Raw genomic sequence first — 19694 nt, forward strand, 5'->3', positions numbered from 1 at the left:
GGGACATTAGTCACTACTGAATTAAATTTTCCATAAGGGAGAGGAAGATCTCTCCAGGACGTTCCAGCTTGACATAGGCAAAAGAGCTCATAGGTAACAAATCAAAGATCTGAGACAGCTGGCCCTTCTTAAAGAGACCCATCCTTCATTTGCCCCACTCCCATCTGCTTTCCCTTTATATGACCTAGATGCATTCCCCACACTGAAGTTTAAAAAACATGAGTATGCTTTGCTCTACTGTAGCACTGTCCATCCACAGGCATCAATGTGCTTTACAAACATTAATTCATTATGCCTCACATCACCACCATCTTACAGAAGGGGAAACTGAGGCATAAGCAGGTCAAATAATGTGTCTTAGGCCACACAAGTCAGTGGCAGATCTGGGAACAGATCCCCTGAATCCTGGAGCCCCGCTCTTGCCAGTAGCTAATGTTTCTTCCGTGTTATCCACTCACATTTTCTGAACAGCCTCCTCGTTCCGGCTTCCTACAAAGATCAATGGGCAGGCAGGAAAACCCATCCCCTTCATAGCCATCAGTACAGATGCACCTTAAAAACCAAGCACAAAAAGACGTGAATTCCCAAGCACAGAACGGCAGCGAGGCAGAGGGTGTCTGCTAGCACTGCCCCATTAAAATTCAGCAACGAGTATGGAGAGGATTGCACATCTTTAACACGGTGAGGACATTCTTTGATGCTGTGATTTCCTGTGGCGTAGATGTCTACATGGTATATGCAACCACATACTCACCAATGCACAGAGCTGGCTACATCTATTTATATTACTGGAGCCCCACTGTGCAAGCTGCTGTACAAACACGCACAGCGACACAGCCCTTGCCCCAGTGTACCCGCCCCCTACTATGTACATAATAACCTTGCTGTGTTGTTGAGACTGCAGACTGCGTTCCGATGACAATACTGAGATGCAGTCGGGCCACAGTTCTGAGAAGTCCTGTCACAGAATTCCCCTGTATAGCCATCCTTACATGAACGGGACTGGCACTTTCCTCTGCTGCCCGGCCTGTTATCACAAATTCCATGGATGCAACCGCAATCTGTCAAACGCATGGAGAAGAATCAGTTGCCTGGTCAGTTGGCAAACTCCTGCAGAGAGAGCACCTTTTAAATTTTCAAATTTCTCTTGCAATCTCTTCTCAAACCAAATGACTGTCAGATTAGTTCTCAATTCTTAGAAGTCACCTGGAAGATATTTCTGCTTTTCCTGAAAATATGCCTAATTGAGCCCATCCTCATCTGGCATAAGTCAATGTAGCTCCATTGATTTCAATGCAGTCACACTAATTTACATCAACCAAGGATGTGGCAAGATGTTCTTATCATTATGAGTGGGGGAGCTAACGGAAATGGACATTCAAAGCCATCAGAGTTACACTCTATCTGGGGCTGGTAAGCAAGGATGACAGCATTTTATCTTCAGTCATTGGACTCCAGGCCCTCAGAGCACTTAGAGATGGGAAAGATTTATTGGGTCATTCCCCCCTGACTGAGATGGATCCAAACACCTTCAAACACTGCTGGGGGGATTCCAAAATCTGGATCTGAATTTTTCAGTTGAGCCCATCTCCATCTGCCAGACATTGATTTGTGCTTTGTCTACTCCAGCATGAAATGACCCAAATGAAGGGCCTACCTTGTGAAACTCGTCCATAGAGCTCCCTGTTAGGAAAGGGTCCATGCCTACATTCCCCCGCCCACTTTGCTCAGTTTACTGCCTTGCATTTCCTGTTACCCATCAGGGTTACTTTCTTGGGGAATTACAGACCTTCATCACAGTTCTCCCCGTGCTTGTTTGGGTTTGAGCAGATGTGGCAGGCTATTCCTTTGAAACCCTCAAAGCAGAGACAGTTGCCATTCCCTTGCAGCCCATCACTACACTGGAAGGAAAGCAAAAAGAAAACTGACATGAACAAGGTGGAGGGAAAATATACCTGACAGAGACATTCATGTCTAGTAAGGGAAACCTTGCAGGTTCCAGAAAAGCGTGGAGGATTGTAAACCATTTTAGGAGCAAGAAAAAACCACACAGGCTAACATGGTCCTGGTGACCAGAAGCAAAGAAGCTGAACATTAAAATGGTAGTTAAATTGAGATAGCAGCTGAAAGTTCAGATGTTTATTCAGACCTCTTGGGTCTGCAAAACTGGGCTGGAAATGTCATGTGAACACACACATGATTTTTTTGGAGCTTCTGCTTTTGGTCCCAGCTGCAGCAGGAAGCACATGCAAAGTGGAAGAGAAAAACAGACCAATTTTTTTCAAATAGCAGAAAAGATTCAGCTCAAGTTTTGGATGAAGTTTCAAGTCTGCTTCTACTTTACGTAAACCGGGTGACCTGTGTCCATTGGGAATAAGATGAGTGTGTAGTGATGACGTGGGTTATTTCCCGCACATTCAGAATAAAAACAAAAAACGTTGGTAGTGTAATAGAAAAGACGGCATAGTAGTCAGTTCCAACAGAGCTAGTGCCAAACCAAATGCCTTGTAATATTTTGATTTGAGCCCCAGAGTTACACACTGACAAATACCATTTGGAATTGCAGCAGATGAGCACACATTGTTCTTCCCATGGGGTTTGGCTCTGAGGGTTATTTTGTTTAGAAGGATCAGCCCTGAATATATATTAATCCATAGCCTTGATCGAGTCTTCTTCCACAAGAGAGAAAAGTTATCCCTGCCTATTGTATGTCACGCTGTGATATCTGTTATGCACCCAGATTTACACTGTTATTGTGAAAAAAGACGCTCAATGAATGAAACAGTATAGTGAGATTTGAAAGCACAACAGCCTGGAAATGTTACGTTTAGTTCCAACAGCAGCCATAACTTGCCTTGCAAATACAACATGTAGTACTTCACTTCTGCGCAGGGCATTAACAACTTGTATACAGTCATATATGCATGTAATGTGAGTTAATTATGGTACGAGTGGTAGCTATTGGACTAGGATGACCAGATGAGAGGAAGAAAATATTGGAACACATGGGCGGGAGGGGAAGGGGAGTCCGCAAAATATCGGGACAGATTGTGTCCCAAACATTGGTCGGGAGGTGGGACAAACGCCTCAATATCGGGACGGTCCGGATTTTATTGGGACGTCTGGTCACCCTATATTGGATACATTTTGCTCTGAGTTACAATGGTATAAATCCTAGAAGAGGCATTAATCTCAGTACAAGACATTGTGGTGTGCGTAGCTATGATTTTGTTATCTATCTCCAGGAGACAGAAAGAAATGCCTCGCTCTCCATCTGTAAGATTGTCTGTCTTTAATTTTCTCACAAGCTTGCTCCCTGGCCAGACAGGCAGACCTCTCACATTTAAAGGTGTAGTATACAGAAATCAATAGCTATGTACAGCACAGACACTGTTCTTACTTTCTCTAGACTGTAAATATGCCTCGTCAGGAGAGAAAGAGGCAGAGAAAGGAAGAAGCAAAGACAAGATGTATCCACCCTTTAAGATGGAGAGCAAGAGTAATAGAATTAAGATTATGTCCTTCCCATCCTTTGTCTATACCCAAGCTTTGTGCGTTCTGTTTCTTTGGCCTTTGCAAAGTTGAGCACAAGACACTGATAATTTCCATGTTTGGTGCAAAGAATGTGAATTCCTGGTAAACACTGCCAATTAGATGCACATGACCAAACTCCCCAGCTTCCCACTAGGAGTTTGAAAAGGCTAGTATAGTCCAACCATGGGTCCAACATAGTGCACTTACATTCCCTCTGCCGTAGCATGGATTGGAGAATCCACCAGGGCATGGCGTGCAATCAGGACCAAAGAATCCTTTGCAGCACCCAGGTTTCTGAAAAAGACATAACATTGGTACACCGTGTGGAGAAGCTTAGTGTATTAAACACCATACAACATGTATTTGGTCTGAACTCAGATCTTTTTCTCTTGTTCCTCTCAGTGCTCAGACTACAAGTCTGCCATTCTCCATTTGCAAGTATTAAATTCAGCTCGTCCAGTGGCGGTGGATTAATCAAAAGGACTATTTGACCTGGATTCTGAACTATGCCTCCAATATCCCCCACACCTCGATTTCCCCCACCCCCAGCAATACCCTCTTACCACACTCAACCAGGTTTTTTCCCCTAGCAAAACCTACTTCCCTCTCCTCCTGCCCATGAGCTGGATTTTGAGGCCCTGTGTTTTTGATTGTTCTGGGCCTTGTCTGCCCTTTGTCCATCCCTGCCAAAAACTGATTCAATTAGGAAGGTAAATGCTCCTGCTGGGTTGCTCCAGAGAGCTGATGTGGTTTGCTAACAGAAGCACAACAAATGGAAGGCAAACAATTCACAAGGTCGCATGTCAGTGTGTACACTTGGCTCCCTGATGACTGATCACTTGCAAGCAGCATGACATCTCTAGCCAGGACGAGGCTGTTTCCCAAAAAGAAGAACAGGAGGACTTGTGGCACCTTAGAGACTAACAAACAAAAAGCGGATACAGACTAACACGGCTGCTACTCTGAAAGCTGTTTCCCAAAACACCTGATAGGGTTTCAACAACAGGATACGATCACTCTGCAAACTTAATGTGCACTCTCTAATTGCACTCTGTTTCCTTTGAGACATGCGTGGGGCTCTGTGATAGAAGAGGAGCTGTCATAAACACCATGCTCTCTGTTATGGTGTTTCCTCCACCTCAGCCTGTCACATTCAAGGTGGCTCGTGTAGATTTAGCCACGCAGCTTCAATCAGCACTTAACTGGGGAGTCATGTAGATCAATCCTCACGTGTTTTGCTAAATATTTACCCCTAGGCGGGAACTTCCCCAGTTAGTGCAGTCCACCCCCAGTCCAGTAACAGGACGCAGGATATAGATACACTTTGAGCAGGGGAGGGGGTGATTCTCAGCTCAAGGAGACATACTCGCACTAGGTCTGATTGAGTTGGCATGCTAAAAATAGCATACCCACAGCAGCATGAGCAGTAGAAGCTAGCTGCCCTGAGTATGTATCTATGGCTTCAGCTGGGTGTGCATTGGGGGCAGCTAGCCCTTCCCACTGCTGGTGCTGCTGCGGCTACACACAATTTTTAGCATGTTAACTGGATCACTGCTAGTGCGGGTTTGTCTCCTTGAGCTGGGAATCATACCCCTGGCATGAAGTGTGTCTATCCTGCAGTTGGGAGATGTGAGGGAAGCTTGTTTAGACATATCTGAGCTAGCTTTGACATGGACGAGCCAGTGACAAAAGCAATGAAGCCACGGTAGCATGGGAGGTAGCCACCGACCTGAGTACATTCCCAGGAGTCTGGGTGGGTGGAGCTAGCTGTGCCACCACCCATGCTTCACGGCTATTGTTACTTAAGTTAGATTAGCTCAAAGCTAGCTCCGGTACATCTACACATGCTGCAATCACAACTACCAACTGCAGGGTAAACATACCCTTAGTGTGGGAGCACTTCCTCCCCCCTGCCACTTGTACTCCAATTGGCAACCACCCGGTTCAAGGCAAAATACTCTCCTCTAGCTAAGCCAGGAGAAGCCAAGTTAAGCTCCCTTGAATTAGAATGTGCCCTTGCATACTGTACATCACACTTACCAAAATGGTTTGATTGCAGTACCTGGCACAGCCCTTCTTCAGGACATTCAAGCCTAATGGATCATGGATGTAGACACATTCACTTGGATAGATCTCCTGAGCCTTCAGAAATGAAACAAGTCATCAGCACAACAGCTATTTTCATGCTTTTTCCCCTGCCCCTTGCTGCAAAGGGTAACTGTCTATCATTGAGCTGAGGAAGTTCATGAGAGTGTCAAGGTGAACTAGATATCATTATGGAGACCCTATTGTACTGGAAGGCATACAACTGCTTCCTCTGCCTCACAAGAGTCCATAAATCAGACCCTAATGATGGCCATCTGTTCTGATCATACAGCTCGTGCTAAGTCAGAACAATGCAGTTACTTAAAAATTGGGTCACAAACAAGTCTCTATATTGTTTGGTTAATAAGCCAACAATGCACATGATGGGAGCAAGTTAACTTGCTATCACTCCCATAAAGAGAAAGAGATGAGAGGTGGAAATAATCACTGGGGTAACTCTAGTGACTTCAGAGGAGTTGTTCTGGGGATGAATTTAGCCCACGATGCCTCTAACTTCACCAGTTACCATTAGAGTGCAAACTCAGGGCCAAAGTTTTCAGAAGTGACTAGTGAGTTTGGGTGGCTCCATTTTTAGATGTCCAAGTTGAGATACCTAAAAGGGGCTTTTCTGAAAATCAGACCCCTTTAAGGTCTCAGAATGTGGGCACCTAAATATTGAGCCACTGAAAATCACTCACTAGTTTTGCAAATCTTAGCCAAGCACTTTGTATCTTGGGAGCAAAACCTGCCCACAGCAGCATGACTGTTTCTGATGGTCTTTGTCCATAGCTGGGAAACAAGATGCTGCTGTCTCACAGCAGGAGTAAGACTATAGCTGCTGGAGACTGTGAGTAACATTTTCTTCAATTTTATTTTTAAAAAAGTTTTAACAGTTCAAAATCGAAACAGAAATGTTTAGTTTCAGGTTGAAAAAAATGTTTTGTTCGACACAAAACAAATATGTTTTTCAACTTTTCAGTATGGCCAGCACCCTGAAAAATCAGGACAAGAGCTGTGCAAATAATTAAGTCTCCAAGTTATTTTTTAAATGAAATAAGGTCTTTAGAATATCTCGCCCTATATTTTTCTTGTTTTCTTAGAGTGCCTAGTCTGAGATTGGCCTTACACCCTTAACTCATGCAAAATTAACTCTAGTGGGAGTTGGACTGAGTAAGGACTGCAGGATTTGTCCCTCTACTAGGAGCAAAACAGTTCACATAGCTGCAACTAGGTAGAAGTCAGAATAAATTTGTGACTCAACACATTGGAATCAACAGCAGATCTGATGGGACCGAACTCCACCTTCAACAACAAAACAAGAGCTGACCTCACCTGGCAGGAACACCCATCAGCGACACCCAAGCAGCAACCACTTCCAACCTGCTTTAGACAACCTCTAGCCACTCTGCCGGTCAGAGCCACGTGCGGACTCATCTCAGCCTGGCAGACTCAACATGTAGCAGTCAGGCTGCCTGAACCAAAAGTGAGCTATGTCCCACCCACCAAGAATTGGGCTAGACAAGTGACCCACCGCATAACAGGTTTGCTGCATCTTTCCAGTGACCAAGATACAACATGCGCATGTTTCCACTAGAGCAGTGGGTTTCAAACTTTTTTTCTGGTGACCCAATTGAAGAAAATTGTTGATGCCCATGATCCAACGGAACTGGGGATGAGGGGTTTGAGGTGTGGGAGGAGGCTCAGGGCTAGGGCAGAGGGTTGGGGTGTGGGGGTGAGGATTGTGGGGTGTGGCCAGGAATGAGGGGTTCAGGGTGTGGGAAGGAGCTCTGGGCTAGGGGTTGGGGTGTGGGAGGGGGTCACGGCTTGGGCCTGGGTGCAGGCTCTGGGGTGGGGCCGGGGATGAGGAGTTTGGGGTGCAGGAGGAGGCGCTGGGTTTGGGGGAGGCTCAGGGCTGGGGCAGGGAGTTGAGGTGCCGGAGGGGTCACGGCTCTAGGCTGGGAGCGTGGGCTCTGGGGTGGAGCCGGGGATGTGGGGCTCCAGGTTTGGGGGGAGGCTCAGGGCTGGGGCAGGGGATTGGGGCGTGGGCTTACCTCCGGCGGCTCCCGGTCAGCAGCGCAGCTGGGGTGCAGAGGTAGGCTTCCTGCCTGTCGTGGCACCACGGACTGCGCTGTGCCCTGGAAGCGGCCAGCAAGTCCGGCTCCTAGGTGGAGGCCCACAGGCATCGCCCCCCCAGTTCCCATTGGCCGTGCGGAGCCGGTGCTCGGGGAAGGGGCAGCCTGCAGAGCCCCGTGGCCCCCCTGCCTATGAGCTGGACCTGATGCTGGCCGCTTCCAGGACGCAGCATGGTGTCAGAACACGTAGGGACTACTATTTTTTACTGGCTGGCCGCCACGGACCCTGGGTGTCACTCCAGTGATCAGGTTCTGCACACTTCAGAACCAGAGGCAGCATAAACCAGTGGATTAAGCCCTGGTCTAGGACCAAGGATTACACTCCTGGGTTACACTCCTGGCTTTGTCACTGACTTGCTTTGTGACATTGAGCAAGTCACTTCCCCTCACTGTGCCTCAGTTTCCCTTCCCGCCTGTTGTCTGTCTTGTCTATTTAGATTGTAAGCTCTTTGAGAGATCAGCACTCTTATTATGTATCTGTACAGTGTCTAGCACAATAGTGTTGTTATAATACAAACAAACAACAAGGTATTTACCATTTTTGTGCTGTGAGGTGGGCAAACGCTGGTGTTCAGGGCCCCACAATCAACACAAGAGCCCTGTTATAAAACCAAGAGAAGAAAAGTCCTTCCCATGAGAGTACTTACATTTATACACACTCAAACATAACCCCATTTTATGCTCATACATGAACAATACAGAAATATTGCTTATGACCCTTTTTTTTTTGCCATAATAAGAAATATGACCAAAGAAGTTTTAAGTAGTAAAGGTTCAGGAACAAGGTGAGTTTTTCATTTAAAGAAAAAATGTTTCCCAGATAATTTCTGTGGGTATTGCTCACATCTCAAAGTGCTGGTTTTTACACAGGTACATCTCTGAGAGATGACAAACCTCTCGGCGCTTTGGCTAGTAGATATTGTTTGTAGCTGTGTTGGAAGCTGTGATTTAGAGTTAATGCTTTAGGTCTCATGACACTCAGAAGTACTGTGGACTCTTATGTCACTTCTGGGCTATTACTGGGGCCTCAATCCAGCACTGAGATGCACACAAGTGGACCTCAGACCTGTGACGGGTCCATTGGCTTCAGTGGAGCTCTGTGAAGCATACACATGAACCAGCTCTGGCCCAAATGTGGGACACCGTGTGTGAAAAAATACCCAGAATAAGGGGCACAAAAAACCCTATTCATGAAGGAAATTTAATATGTTGTGAAGCTCCTTCCTTCAATGTAAATGACTCTTTCTGTAGCCTCAGTGCAGTGAGTCTTCATTTCGGATGTAAATAATTTTCAACAATAGAAGTGACAGGGCACCAAATTTGTGTGGAACGTAGGGAATTTGGGACTAAATGAGGGATGCTGGAGAGGTTTGTTGTGTGGGAGGAGGGAGATGCATGTCTTTCAATGTAGGATCAGCACTTGCTGCGTCTCTATGTGTTCCTGCAGTGACTTCAACGGGACAGCAGCCAGCCTCTTTGAAAAAGTGCCAGCAATAGGCATTGCAAAGCCAAAGGGCAGTGCAAAAGATTTAGTTTGCATAAATAAATAAATATCATTTGGTTTTTGTAGCAACTACTCAAACAGCTGTGACTGAGCAGAAGCTCTTGCTGCTTCCCAGTCCGAATTAATAGGAGACAGAAGTTCAGAGTCAGGTGATCAAGCATTATCAAACTGGTTGGTAGCTCTGGTATAAACAGGAAGGATTGCATCTCAAACAATTCCCAAATAGCAGCCCTCTGAAGAGCTAAACTCCTTTCTGAATCATGGATATCTTGGGTAGGAGGAAAAAAGTGCTGCTCTAAGTCTTTTGTCAAAAACAAAACAACCCCCCCCCCCAAAAAAAAAAAAACAACCCAAAACAACCAAGAGAAAACAGCTGACTTCCCAGCAAGATAGTGTGGAAGCGTTAGCAGAAGAAATGCTCACAGCACATACACTGGCTAGCTATGGAGGCAGTCTAGTGTCAGGGATCATAATGAGGGTGAATTTAATTCACAGTGTGAGAATACACAGACATACCTTCTGTGCTTAAATTCTATCTTAGGTTTTTCTATAGCACCCTGTAGTGGGGCAGCTGCCCCACTCCTGGAGAACAGGGGTTAAAAGCAGCCAAGCTAGGCTGATTGAGGAAGCAGCCACAGCTGTGACCAGCTCAATCAGGGCCCAGCTGGCCTTATAAGAGGGCTGGGGGCCAGGCGCTGGAGGAGTCTCACTCTAGCCCTGGAATAGGAAGGGCTAGCTGCCTGAGAGCAAGGTACCTGAGGTAGAGCAATAGGAGCTTGGGAACTCCAGCCTGGTAAACCCCGAGGCTGAGGCCTTGTTGAAGGCCTACAAAGGGACTGGGGCTACAGAGGTGCAAGCCTGGGGATAGGCAGAGGCAGCAGGGCCAATCCCCTTGCCAACGATGAGTGGCCATTACAGACTGAAGTTTGCCCCAGTGAGAGGGGGCTAGATGATGACTGGCAGTAGTCACTGAGGCAAGGTGGCTTTAGAGGGTTGGGGGTTCCCCTGGGAGGGGAGACCCTGAGCGTGGGGGTACTGCTGGGCAGAACCCTGAGGTAAAGGGCACCGGGGTTGGGGAGGGACACGGAGCCAGCGGCAGGTGAGACACCGGCCTGCAGAAGGCGCTCCATATGCTGGAGAGCTAATTGCCAAGACGACCAGCTGGAGGCGCCATGGGAGTGAGTCTTCACCTTGCTACACACCCATTGGGGGAAGAATGGAAAAACTTGACTTACTGCTATGATTTTGTGCTGTTCTTCATTGCACCTCTGAGGCAGAATGGGAATTATTGAAGGAGGAATGAAGATGCCATCCAAGGTATGAATGATTCCATTTGATGCCACAATGTCCCTCTTGTTTAAGGGAATCCCAGAATCATCCAACAGAATTCTCCCCTGTTCCAAAAAATACCCCAAAACAAAATCAATACCCTAAGTCATTCCCACTCAAACAATATAAGGAGACATGCTGGTAAATTACAATAGGCAGTCTCTTCAATATCAGCCACACAATATCCATCTTTCCTAATGGAAGTCATGCATGGGACAGGAGGGGAGAATGCATAATAGCTTTAAATAAATCTAGTTTATTAAGCAGAAGACATAGCAGAGTTGGCCTGAGTCAAAGTCCTGTTCCAGTGTGACGGTGCACCCCATAAGGCTTCATGGAAATATGCTTATGAATGTATATATATGACATAACTGGAATATGTTTTATGCCACATATGTCATGTAACATATCTCTGTAAAGGTTATGATCTACTGAATCTATTCATCCTATTTGTATGCATGTGTCATGTTGTATTCGAAGTTATGAATATTGGCTGTGTATTTGCTTGATTTCTAAGCAGCCTTAGTAAAGCATTTGGCCAGCTTCTTGAGAAAGGAATGTGCAAATTAAGTGCCCAATCAAGAAACACTTAAAGGACAATGAATCTTGGAAAGCTCCAATCCACATAAGAAGTCTACCTGAGGACGTTCAGGGTAGCATGTAAACAATGGCTGCTTCCTGTAACCTGGGTCATCCAGGGACATGTGACTTTCCCATGTGACTCAAACTCCATCTTGGAGCTGGACTTTGCATAGGAGAGAGGAGGGGGTCTCCACCCACAAGAGAGAGTCTACTTAAACCCCTGGGACACCCCTCCATTTTGTCTTCAGCTGGCTCAAGAGAGCCTCTCCACCCCCAAGGATACCTGAAAGAAACTGGAACAAAGGACAGTAACTACAGTGGGTGAGAGTGATTGCTGGACCCAGACTAGAAGGAGACTAGTCTGTAAAAGGAAGCTTACTGGAACACCACTGAGGGTGGGATTTTGTCTGTATTCAGTTTTCTTACTGTATTAGACTCAGACTTGCGTGTTTTATTTTATTTTACTTGGTAATTCACTTCGTTCTGTCTGTTAGTACTTGGAAGCACTTAAATCCTACTTTCTGTATTTAATAAATTAACTTTTTACTTATTAACCCGGAATATGTATTAATACCTGGGGGGGGGGCAAACAAGCTGTGCATATCTCTGTATCAGTGTTATAGAGGGCAAACAATTTATGAGTTTACCCTGTATAAGCTTTATACAAGGTAAAACAGATTTATTTTGGGTTTGGACCCCATTGGGAGTTGGGCATCTGAGTGTTAAAGACAGGAACACTTCTTAAATTGCTTTCAGTTAAGTCTGCAGCTTTGGGGCACGTGGTTCAGACCCTGGGTCTGTGTTGGAGCAGACTGGTGTGTCTAGCTCAACAAGACAGGGTGCTGGAGTCCCAAGCTGGCAGGGAAAGCAGGGGCAGAAGTAGTCTTGGCACATCAGTTGGCAGCCCCAAAGAGCTTTCTGTGATCCAACCTGTCACATCCAGAATCCCAAAGTTTTGAGTGTTTATATTTCGGGTTTGGTTTCAGCCCATATCTAGCATGTGGCACTTACATCTTCAGTGATATTGATGGTAAGTATCTGGTTTGCCATGGTTATAATCCGTGGCATCGTTGTCAGCTTCTCTACAGTCACCTGAAAAATATATACACAAAAAGGAGACAATGCTATGAAAAACAAACTGGAGGAGGAAAGAGAGTTGTATGTATTTCAGAATCACTACACATTCTCTCCCTAAACCAGCTTTGAAGAGTTGACTAATATTTAAACTTTCCTCTGCAAAATACACACATAACTAAGGCTATGATTTAGTCATAGGTATTTTTAGTAAAAGTCATCGACAGGTCACGGGCAAAAAACAAAAATTCACAGCCCGTGACCTGTCCATGACTTATACTATAAATGCTCCTGACTAAACCTTGTGTGTGTGGGGGGGGTTTCCCTCAGGGGGCTGCTGCTGGAGGAGTGCGGGAGGTACCTTTGGGGGCCTGCTCTTCCAGGGGGGGGGGAAATGGCCCGGAGCCAGACTCAATCTTTCTGGACTAGTGTACCCTTTCAGGAGTGTGATTTTTCTTGAGTACCTCCAGGTTTCACCTCACTTAAAAACGACTTGCTTACAAAAATTAGACAAAAAAAATACAAAAAAAGTCACAGCACACTTACTGAAAAATTGCTGACCTTCTCATTTTACCCTATAATTATAAATCAATTAGAATATAAATATTGTACTTACATTTCAGTGTATAGTATACAGAGCAGTATAAACCAGTCATTGTCTGTATGACATTTTAGTTTGTACTGACTTTGCTAGTGCTTTTTATCTAGCCTGTTGTAAAACTAGGCAAATATCTAGATGAGCTGATGTACCCTCGGAAGACCTCTGCATACCTCCAGGGGTACACGTACCCCTGGTTGAGAACCACTGGTCTAGTATATTTTTGCAAAACATAACAATAATAGGCTTCCCTGAACAGAGAGACTAGGCTGTTGTAGCACAAATCATGTTGGAAAATGGTTGTCGTTTGCACAGCTCTGTTCTTAACCTGGACAGGTTTATAAAAAGTAAAGAATAAAAGGAGGTAGCTAACAACCTCATGTTAACAGCTCACCTATGATATAAATCAACACTTTTTATGTCTGCAGGATCAGACAACTAAAAGTAAACTCACATCAAGGAATTAGGTACTGATCAAGAGCCAGTGAAGTCAATGGAAATATTCCCATTGACTTATATATGCTTTGGACCAGGCCTTATCTGAGCTGATGAAATATGGGTGTTAGTTGTGCTAGATAAGAAATAAAGAAAAAACACAAACAAAAGGGGGTATGTTCTCACCAGGTGAAATTCACCCCTAGTGCAGAGCACTAGCACAAGGTCTGTGCACCATGTAAGCTCTATATTGTAACTAAATACAGCCTTTCCACTAAATCTGGCCCTTTTTGCTAACCTGAAAGATAACACTATAACTAATACACATTTATTTAAGCAATTATACTGTTACTTAGAATCTTAATTTTTACATTTTTTTATGATGTCAGATCAGGGGCGGGGAAACTTTTTGGCCTGAGGTCTGCATCGGGTTTTGGAAATTTGTATGGAGGGCCGGTTAGGGGACGCTGTGCCTCCTCAAACAGCCAGGCATGGCCTGGCCTCCGTGCCCCCCTCCCCCCTGCTTCTCGCCCCCAATGCTCCCCGGCACCTCTGCCCCATCCACTCCCCACCCTGCTCCCCAACCATCCTGGAACCCCTGCCCCTGACTGTCCCCCGCCACCCCATCCAACCCCTCCTGAACTCCCCTGCCCCCTTTCTGCGCTGCCCAGAGCACTGGTGACTGGCGGCCGCCTGGCTGGAGACAGCCACGCACCGCGCAGCACAGAGCACCGGGTCAGGCCCCGGCTCTGCAGCTGTACTGCCCCAGGAACTCGCAGCCCTGACGCCCAGAGCATTGCGCCGGCGGCGGGGTGAGCTGAGGCTGCGCAGGAGGGGGAACAACAGGGGAGGGTCAGGGGGGCTAGCCTCCCGGGCCAGGAGCTCAGGGGCCGGGTAGGAGGGTCCCGCGGGCCAGATGTGGCCTGCAGGCCATAGTTTGCCCACCTCTGTCCTAGATGGTTAACTTTTTGCTTGTGTTTTTTTTCATGCTGCGTTTGAACGGGAAATTGGAATTCATTTAAAAATGCATAAAACCAGCATTTTAAAATTGTTTATTATTAGTTAAACAAAACTCTCTTAAATGTGCTGGATACATAAGAAAAATAAGTTTGACAATGTTTTGCTCTTAAAACTAAGTTAGCTAGTGAATTGAACTGATTGTTTCTGGACATTGTGTCCTGCATGTTTTTAGAACCAGTAGATCTCATCTTCTCACACCTTGTTTTACTCATAGATTGGAAGAGGAAAAGAAGCTTTTTTGACTTCCAATCTGTTTCCTCAACTGACATTTAGAAAAATGTAAACACCAGCATTTGCTCCATTGTAAAGACTGAAAATGAAAAAAATGCTTAATACCTGACACTGTCACATACTTAAAGCCTGAGCCAACGTCAAAAATTAAAGATGGTTACCCACTAATTCTAAATATAATTTTAAAAACAGCTCCCTTTAACTCATTACAATTTGAGGAGGGCTTATTAATGTAGCATTTTTTATTTATTATAATAATTTAATAGATTATAGTAAATTTAGGCCTTAATATATAGGTAGCAATAATTTCAAATTTAATTTTAAAACAGGCTGATTTTTTTCAAAAAGAATATATTTATTTTTTTTTATTTATATAAAATCAGATATTTTGAGCCTGGATGATTCAAGCACTGGTTGCCAATGTCTATGATTCAGAATGGTCAAAAAGTTACCACAGACTAGCAGCCATTCAGTGGCCTATGTGCAGTGAGTTTGGTGGATCTCAGTCCAGTTTCTAGTGGGCAGGTGTCCATAGCACAAAAGACATTAACAAAACTGGTATTAACTGGTTCCTTTGTTGGCAATCTCAGCAAATATGCCTAATCTAGAAACTGAACACAAGTACTCCTGTTCTTTTAAGTGGGCCTGGAGGCTGACCTCACGCCAGGTCGAGATTGAGGCATGTTGGAGTGGACATGCCACTATCTGTGCTCTACCAGTTATGTGGGTAGAGGGCTCCAGAACTGGCAATCTGACACCTTTCACAAGTCCCAAATTATATGTAAAAACATCTAGAACAGAAGGGAAAAAGCCTGGATCTTTTTGGAAATATTAGACTACACAAGGGAATGCATTACACGACAGTCATCCCTAGTATGAATCCACTAATTTCAATGCATTTAACACCAGGGGTGAATTTGACCCAAAGGGACAAACATATTGCTCTTAACATTGCCTTGTTTATAAATCTTAATGGCAAACTTTGGAAACGCCTAATTAACCTTTTGAAAATGAAGGAAAAAACTAACCATTTGTGTCTCATAGCTTTTTTGTGGAGTAATATTTTCATTTTAATGATAGTGTTAAAGAAAACAACCCCCTCCCTCTCCCCCCCCAACCCCCCCGCCTGCTCAAGAAACTAAGGGCTTTATCATTAGGGCCCTGATCTAGCCAAGCAGTTAGACACGATTAACTTTAAGCATGTGAGTAGACCCATTGAAGTCAGTGGGATGACTCTCATGCTTAAATGCTTTGCTGCCTCAGGGTCTCTGTCACATCTCTCTCTTCCTCTGTGGGAAGCCTAAGCACTGAAGAGGTAAGCTAGAGGGACACTGAAGAACTGAACACAAGTCAGTGTTTAATTATATGCTGGCCAAAGGACTCCAATACACTAGAAACAAGATGCCTTACCCCTGCTCCAGTGTAGATATGATGTTTCACAAGCTCCTGAAGCTTATTTATCCCCTGGGGAGGGAAATGGAGATAATAATGACAATAAGTAGATGCTCTCTCTTGGCATTCGGCACAAAGAAGAGGGAACTGAAATAAAGCATTCTGGTAACCAGTGAATTTGAATTGTATGTGGATTTTTACAGTATCTTTACTTGAAAGGTAATTTTTAAAAAAAATCTGCATTTAACAATATAACCAAACTTGTGGTATGTTTGCCATTGCGGGTCACAAAAACAGAGCTTCCTTCTGGAATATTACAGGAACTGGGACATACTTTGCTCAAATATGGAAAGAGCAACTTCCAGCTGAGATAAGATCATCACACACATTTGAGTCTTTGCATAAAATTCTGAGTTTACCAATACCTTTTTGGTCTAACTAACTGATCATACCCCCTTTGACACAAGCCTGTCTCATGAAACCTAATGTCACAAAATGAATTCATCCAAAACACTGATGAAATCTCACCTCTGTAAAAAGATAAATAAGCCTCCCATCTCTTAACTTATCCACTCCATTGTTGCTTGGCACAAACACAGTGAAGGGTCCTGGTCCATCCAGTATCGAAGGCAGGCCACAGTTCTGCAAATATTAAACAGCAGTGGAATGAAACTTCTTAGTCTAAAACAAAGATGAGTTAGTGAAAGAAGGGCTGTAAGAAAGGGAGAAGATTCACAGAGGCCCTGTAGTCCACTAGGGACTTTGCTACTGCTAATAAACGTATACTGAAAATGCTCAGTTTCTGCTGTTATGAGCAGCAGCATAAAGTCCTAATATAGACAGACAGGAATCTGTCCTAGCAAAACAGCTGAGCCAAAGAAGCTATTGGCAGAAAACAGTCATAACAACAGTTTAAACAGAGCTCCTGTAAGCAACTGGCATTTCACTAATGCTTTCTCATTGCAGCTTTTCACAAACAAGAATACATACACACAGACTAACCGCTCTATCTGAATACAACTAGGGGGAGAAAAACAGAATAAAAGCTCTATTCCAAGATGTGTTTAATGCATTTTGCAAATGAACAGTAACTGATGGAATGGACCCCTAAAAACAGGAATGCTGCAAAACATTTCAGAGTGTAACACTATAGGGGGGTTGGACAGCTCAGGGGACTAACAACAGGATATGGAACATTTCCCTTATAGGCCACCAGGTGAAACCTGGCTCATGGACAGGGGCCTCAGGGGATTATCATCTTCAAACTATTTGTGTTTAAGTGTCTGTATAAAATGAAACAGTGGTTTCAATCCAGTTCCTAGTGGGCAGGTGTCCACAACACAATCAAGGCTTTCATTAGCAGTCACAGCAGAGAGGACTGAATGAACCATGGAGAATCTACTCTCTTCTCTCTCCTAGATGCGGCCCCCTTTGGTTCAGGTGTGAAGTGCGTTGGTGGGGAAGCTTGAACTGTAGCTGACTGTGCTGTACCTGTTCTATGGATAAACAGAAGACTTTTGTCCCCAGGATGTCAATCCAGCACTTTTCACCTGCACTACGTTTTCTTATAAAGTAAGCAAAATAAAAGTGGTGACATTGCAAAAATGTCAACTACAGAAAGTCAAGCTACTGAAGCTATTTTTTTAATGCAGTTTTTCAGTGCTAACAGCTATCCTGTTTCCTGAGAGAATGCTACAGCTGTAACACAGCAAACATTCACAGTCCCCCATACGGTACTTTCCTGAGGGGCAGACTGAAACACCCTCACCTCCAGGATAGTTTCAAATCGACTGAAGATCTCCATTGAAGCAAGGATCTCCCCAATGGTTTTCTGCAAGCAGAGATAAAAGGAAAGGGGAAAGAATGGATGGGATTCAAGTGAGGTCAGGGCAAGAACTAGAGCATCCTTTGTTTCAAAACTTGCAAGTTGTGCGCTAGGGAAGTCATAGAATACTGTAGCTCCCATTGTATTTTTTAAAAAAATCTGCCATAACTGGTTGACCCAACAGCAACCTAGACTGATGTAGTTTAGATCTGAGATTCTCTCCTGCACACAACAGACCCAGTCTTCAGAGGCACCATGCACATTTGTAGATCTCACTGCTTTCAATGCATGACTCTGCCTTTTGCAGACTGACCTTAGTGGGAGCTAACATGTGCTCATCAGCTCTGCAGAGATAGAACCATATGCTTTTCCCAGCTTATCCAAAATCAGCTCTGTTCTTGTATGTAGGCAGTGAATGGCAGTGCACAAGAATCCTGCTCGCCTGTATTTTGAAAACAAGATCCCTTTATACTACCTGCATATGAGAACAGAGCAGATAGACCCAGAGCAGGGGGGGAAATTACATGCATGCACACACCTGAAAACAAAGAAAAACCAGTGCCCTTTGTTTTGGTAGGGTTGTCTGTGCAGACATTTTTGTTGTGTCGATAACAGTTATAGTGCTTTTTTAAAACACTAAAAGGCCAATGTGCAAGGAAAAAGATAACCAAGATTTGGTTCTGTGTTTGTACAGCACTTAGCACCATAGCGTCCTGGGGCATGACCGTGGCTCCTATGCTCTACGGTAATACAACTAATAAATAATAATTGATGGCATTCCAGAAAGTCAAAGTCTACACTGAAAGTGTCCCTTTCATGGGATTACTGCCCTGTGAAAGTTCCTGGAATTAGCACACTAGTCAGCAGAAAGTGCTGCACAACCAACAACCAGGGCTGATACAAACATGTTTCTAGAGATAACACTGCAGAAAATAACTTGTCATCATTATTCTTCATGGCACAGTGTCACAATGGGAAGGAAGTGTCCAAAGGTGCATGGAAAAAGATCATCTGCTGAGAAAGCTCTCTGTGTCCTGCAGTCTCAGACAAAGCAGTGTCTTTCCACGCTCTGCAGCATACAGAATGTCACCACTATCGAACACTGCTGCTTGGGTGCAGGCTGGCCAGATCTACCAACTGCAGTAAGGCAGTGCTTATCATAGTAGGACCATGACACTAGCTACCAGTATTATCATGGTCCTCCTGTGCCTTCTGCTCCTGACAAGGCAATAACTGACACTGCGCTCTCTCAAGGCTTCTTGTTTTCCACTCATGAGATGTGGGGATGAAAAAAAACCTCTCCTTTCGAAGCATTGTTCTTGCTTCATCTCAGCTTTAATGGATACCCCCAATCCTTGGTCTCTCCGGGTTCCATCAAGCATGCTACAGCAAGGGCTACTGTGGTTGATGCCACAGTTTTATCTGAGGAGCTGGTAGGTGTACGTGCCGAGGGAAGGGTGCTGGGCCAGCCCTGCTATCAGGTTAATTGCATGCTAAGCAGCAGTGACAGCTGTTAGCACACAGCTACCATGCATTTATCCGTGTGCCGCTAGGAACATGCTTATTCCATGAGGCAGCTGAGCACCTGTGTATGTAAGACTCAGTTCAGCTCTCACTGATTTCAGTGGGAGATGGATCAGGTTACAAGGCTCTCTCTTTTAGTACTGTACCCTTTAAACCCTGCTACAGTACACAAGAAAATGAAAAGAAGTAACTTAAGTGGCAATGCAGGGATATTCTTAAATGTCAATGAAGGAGACAACGGACCCTGTATAAAGCCACAGAGCTCTTCACCACTGATGTGACGCAATGAGAGGAGCAGAAAGCAAGATATTTGTACACAGAACTGCTTTCTAGTCTAGCCACTTTGTAAAATAGGATACACACATTTCCATGGGCATGATTCTACACTGCCCTGCACCCTACGTGAATCATTTACATCTGTGCAAACTG

At 44.7% G+C, this 19694-nt stretch overlaps 1 protein-coding gene across 3 annotated transcripts in view; it reads right to left on the reverse strand.

Moving 5' to 3' along the window:
• STAB1 (stabilin 1) overlaps window positions 1-19694 on the reverse strand; it is a 113503-nt gene that overhangs the window by 64420 nt on the left and 29389 nt on the right. For all 3 annotated transcript variants that reach the window (XM_024099970.3, XM_008179190.4, XM_008179191.4), the window contains 11 exons: window positions 17685-17747; window positions 16445-16558; window positions 15935-15988; window positions 12178-12258; window positions 10491-10649; window positions 8288-8350; window positions 5575-5676; window positions 3742-3828; window positions 1790-1901; window positions 881-1061; window positions 459-552 (listed from right to left, as the gene is read on the reverse strand). In XM_024099970.3, the coding sequence (XP_023955738.2) occupies window positions 459-552; window positions 881-1061; window positions 1790-1901; window positions 3742-3828; window positions 5575-5676; window positions 8288-8350; window positions 10491-10649; window positions 12178-12258; window positions 15935-15988; window positions 16445-16558; window positions 17685-17747 (1110 nt within the window). The remainder of the gene's footprint in view (window positions 1-458; window positions 553-880; window positions 1062-1789; window positions 1902-3741; window positions 3829-5574; window positions 5677-8287; window positions 8351-10490; window positions 10650-12177; window positions 12259-15934; window positions 15989-16444; window positions 16559-17684; window positions 17748-19694) is intronic.

Source organism: Chrysemys picta, chromosome 7, assembly GCF_011386835.1.
Source record: "Chrysemys picta bellii isolate R12L10 chromosome 7, ASM1138683v2, whole genome shotgun sequence".
Taxonomy (NCBI): Eukaryota; Metazoa; Chordata; order Testudines; family Emydidae; genus Chrysemys; species Chrysemys picta.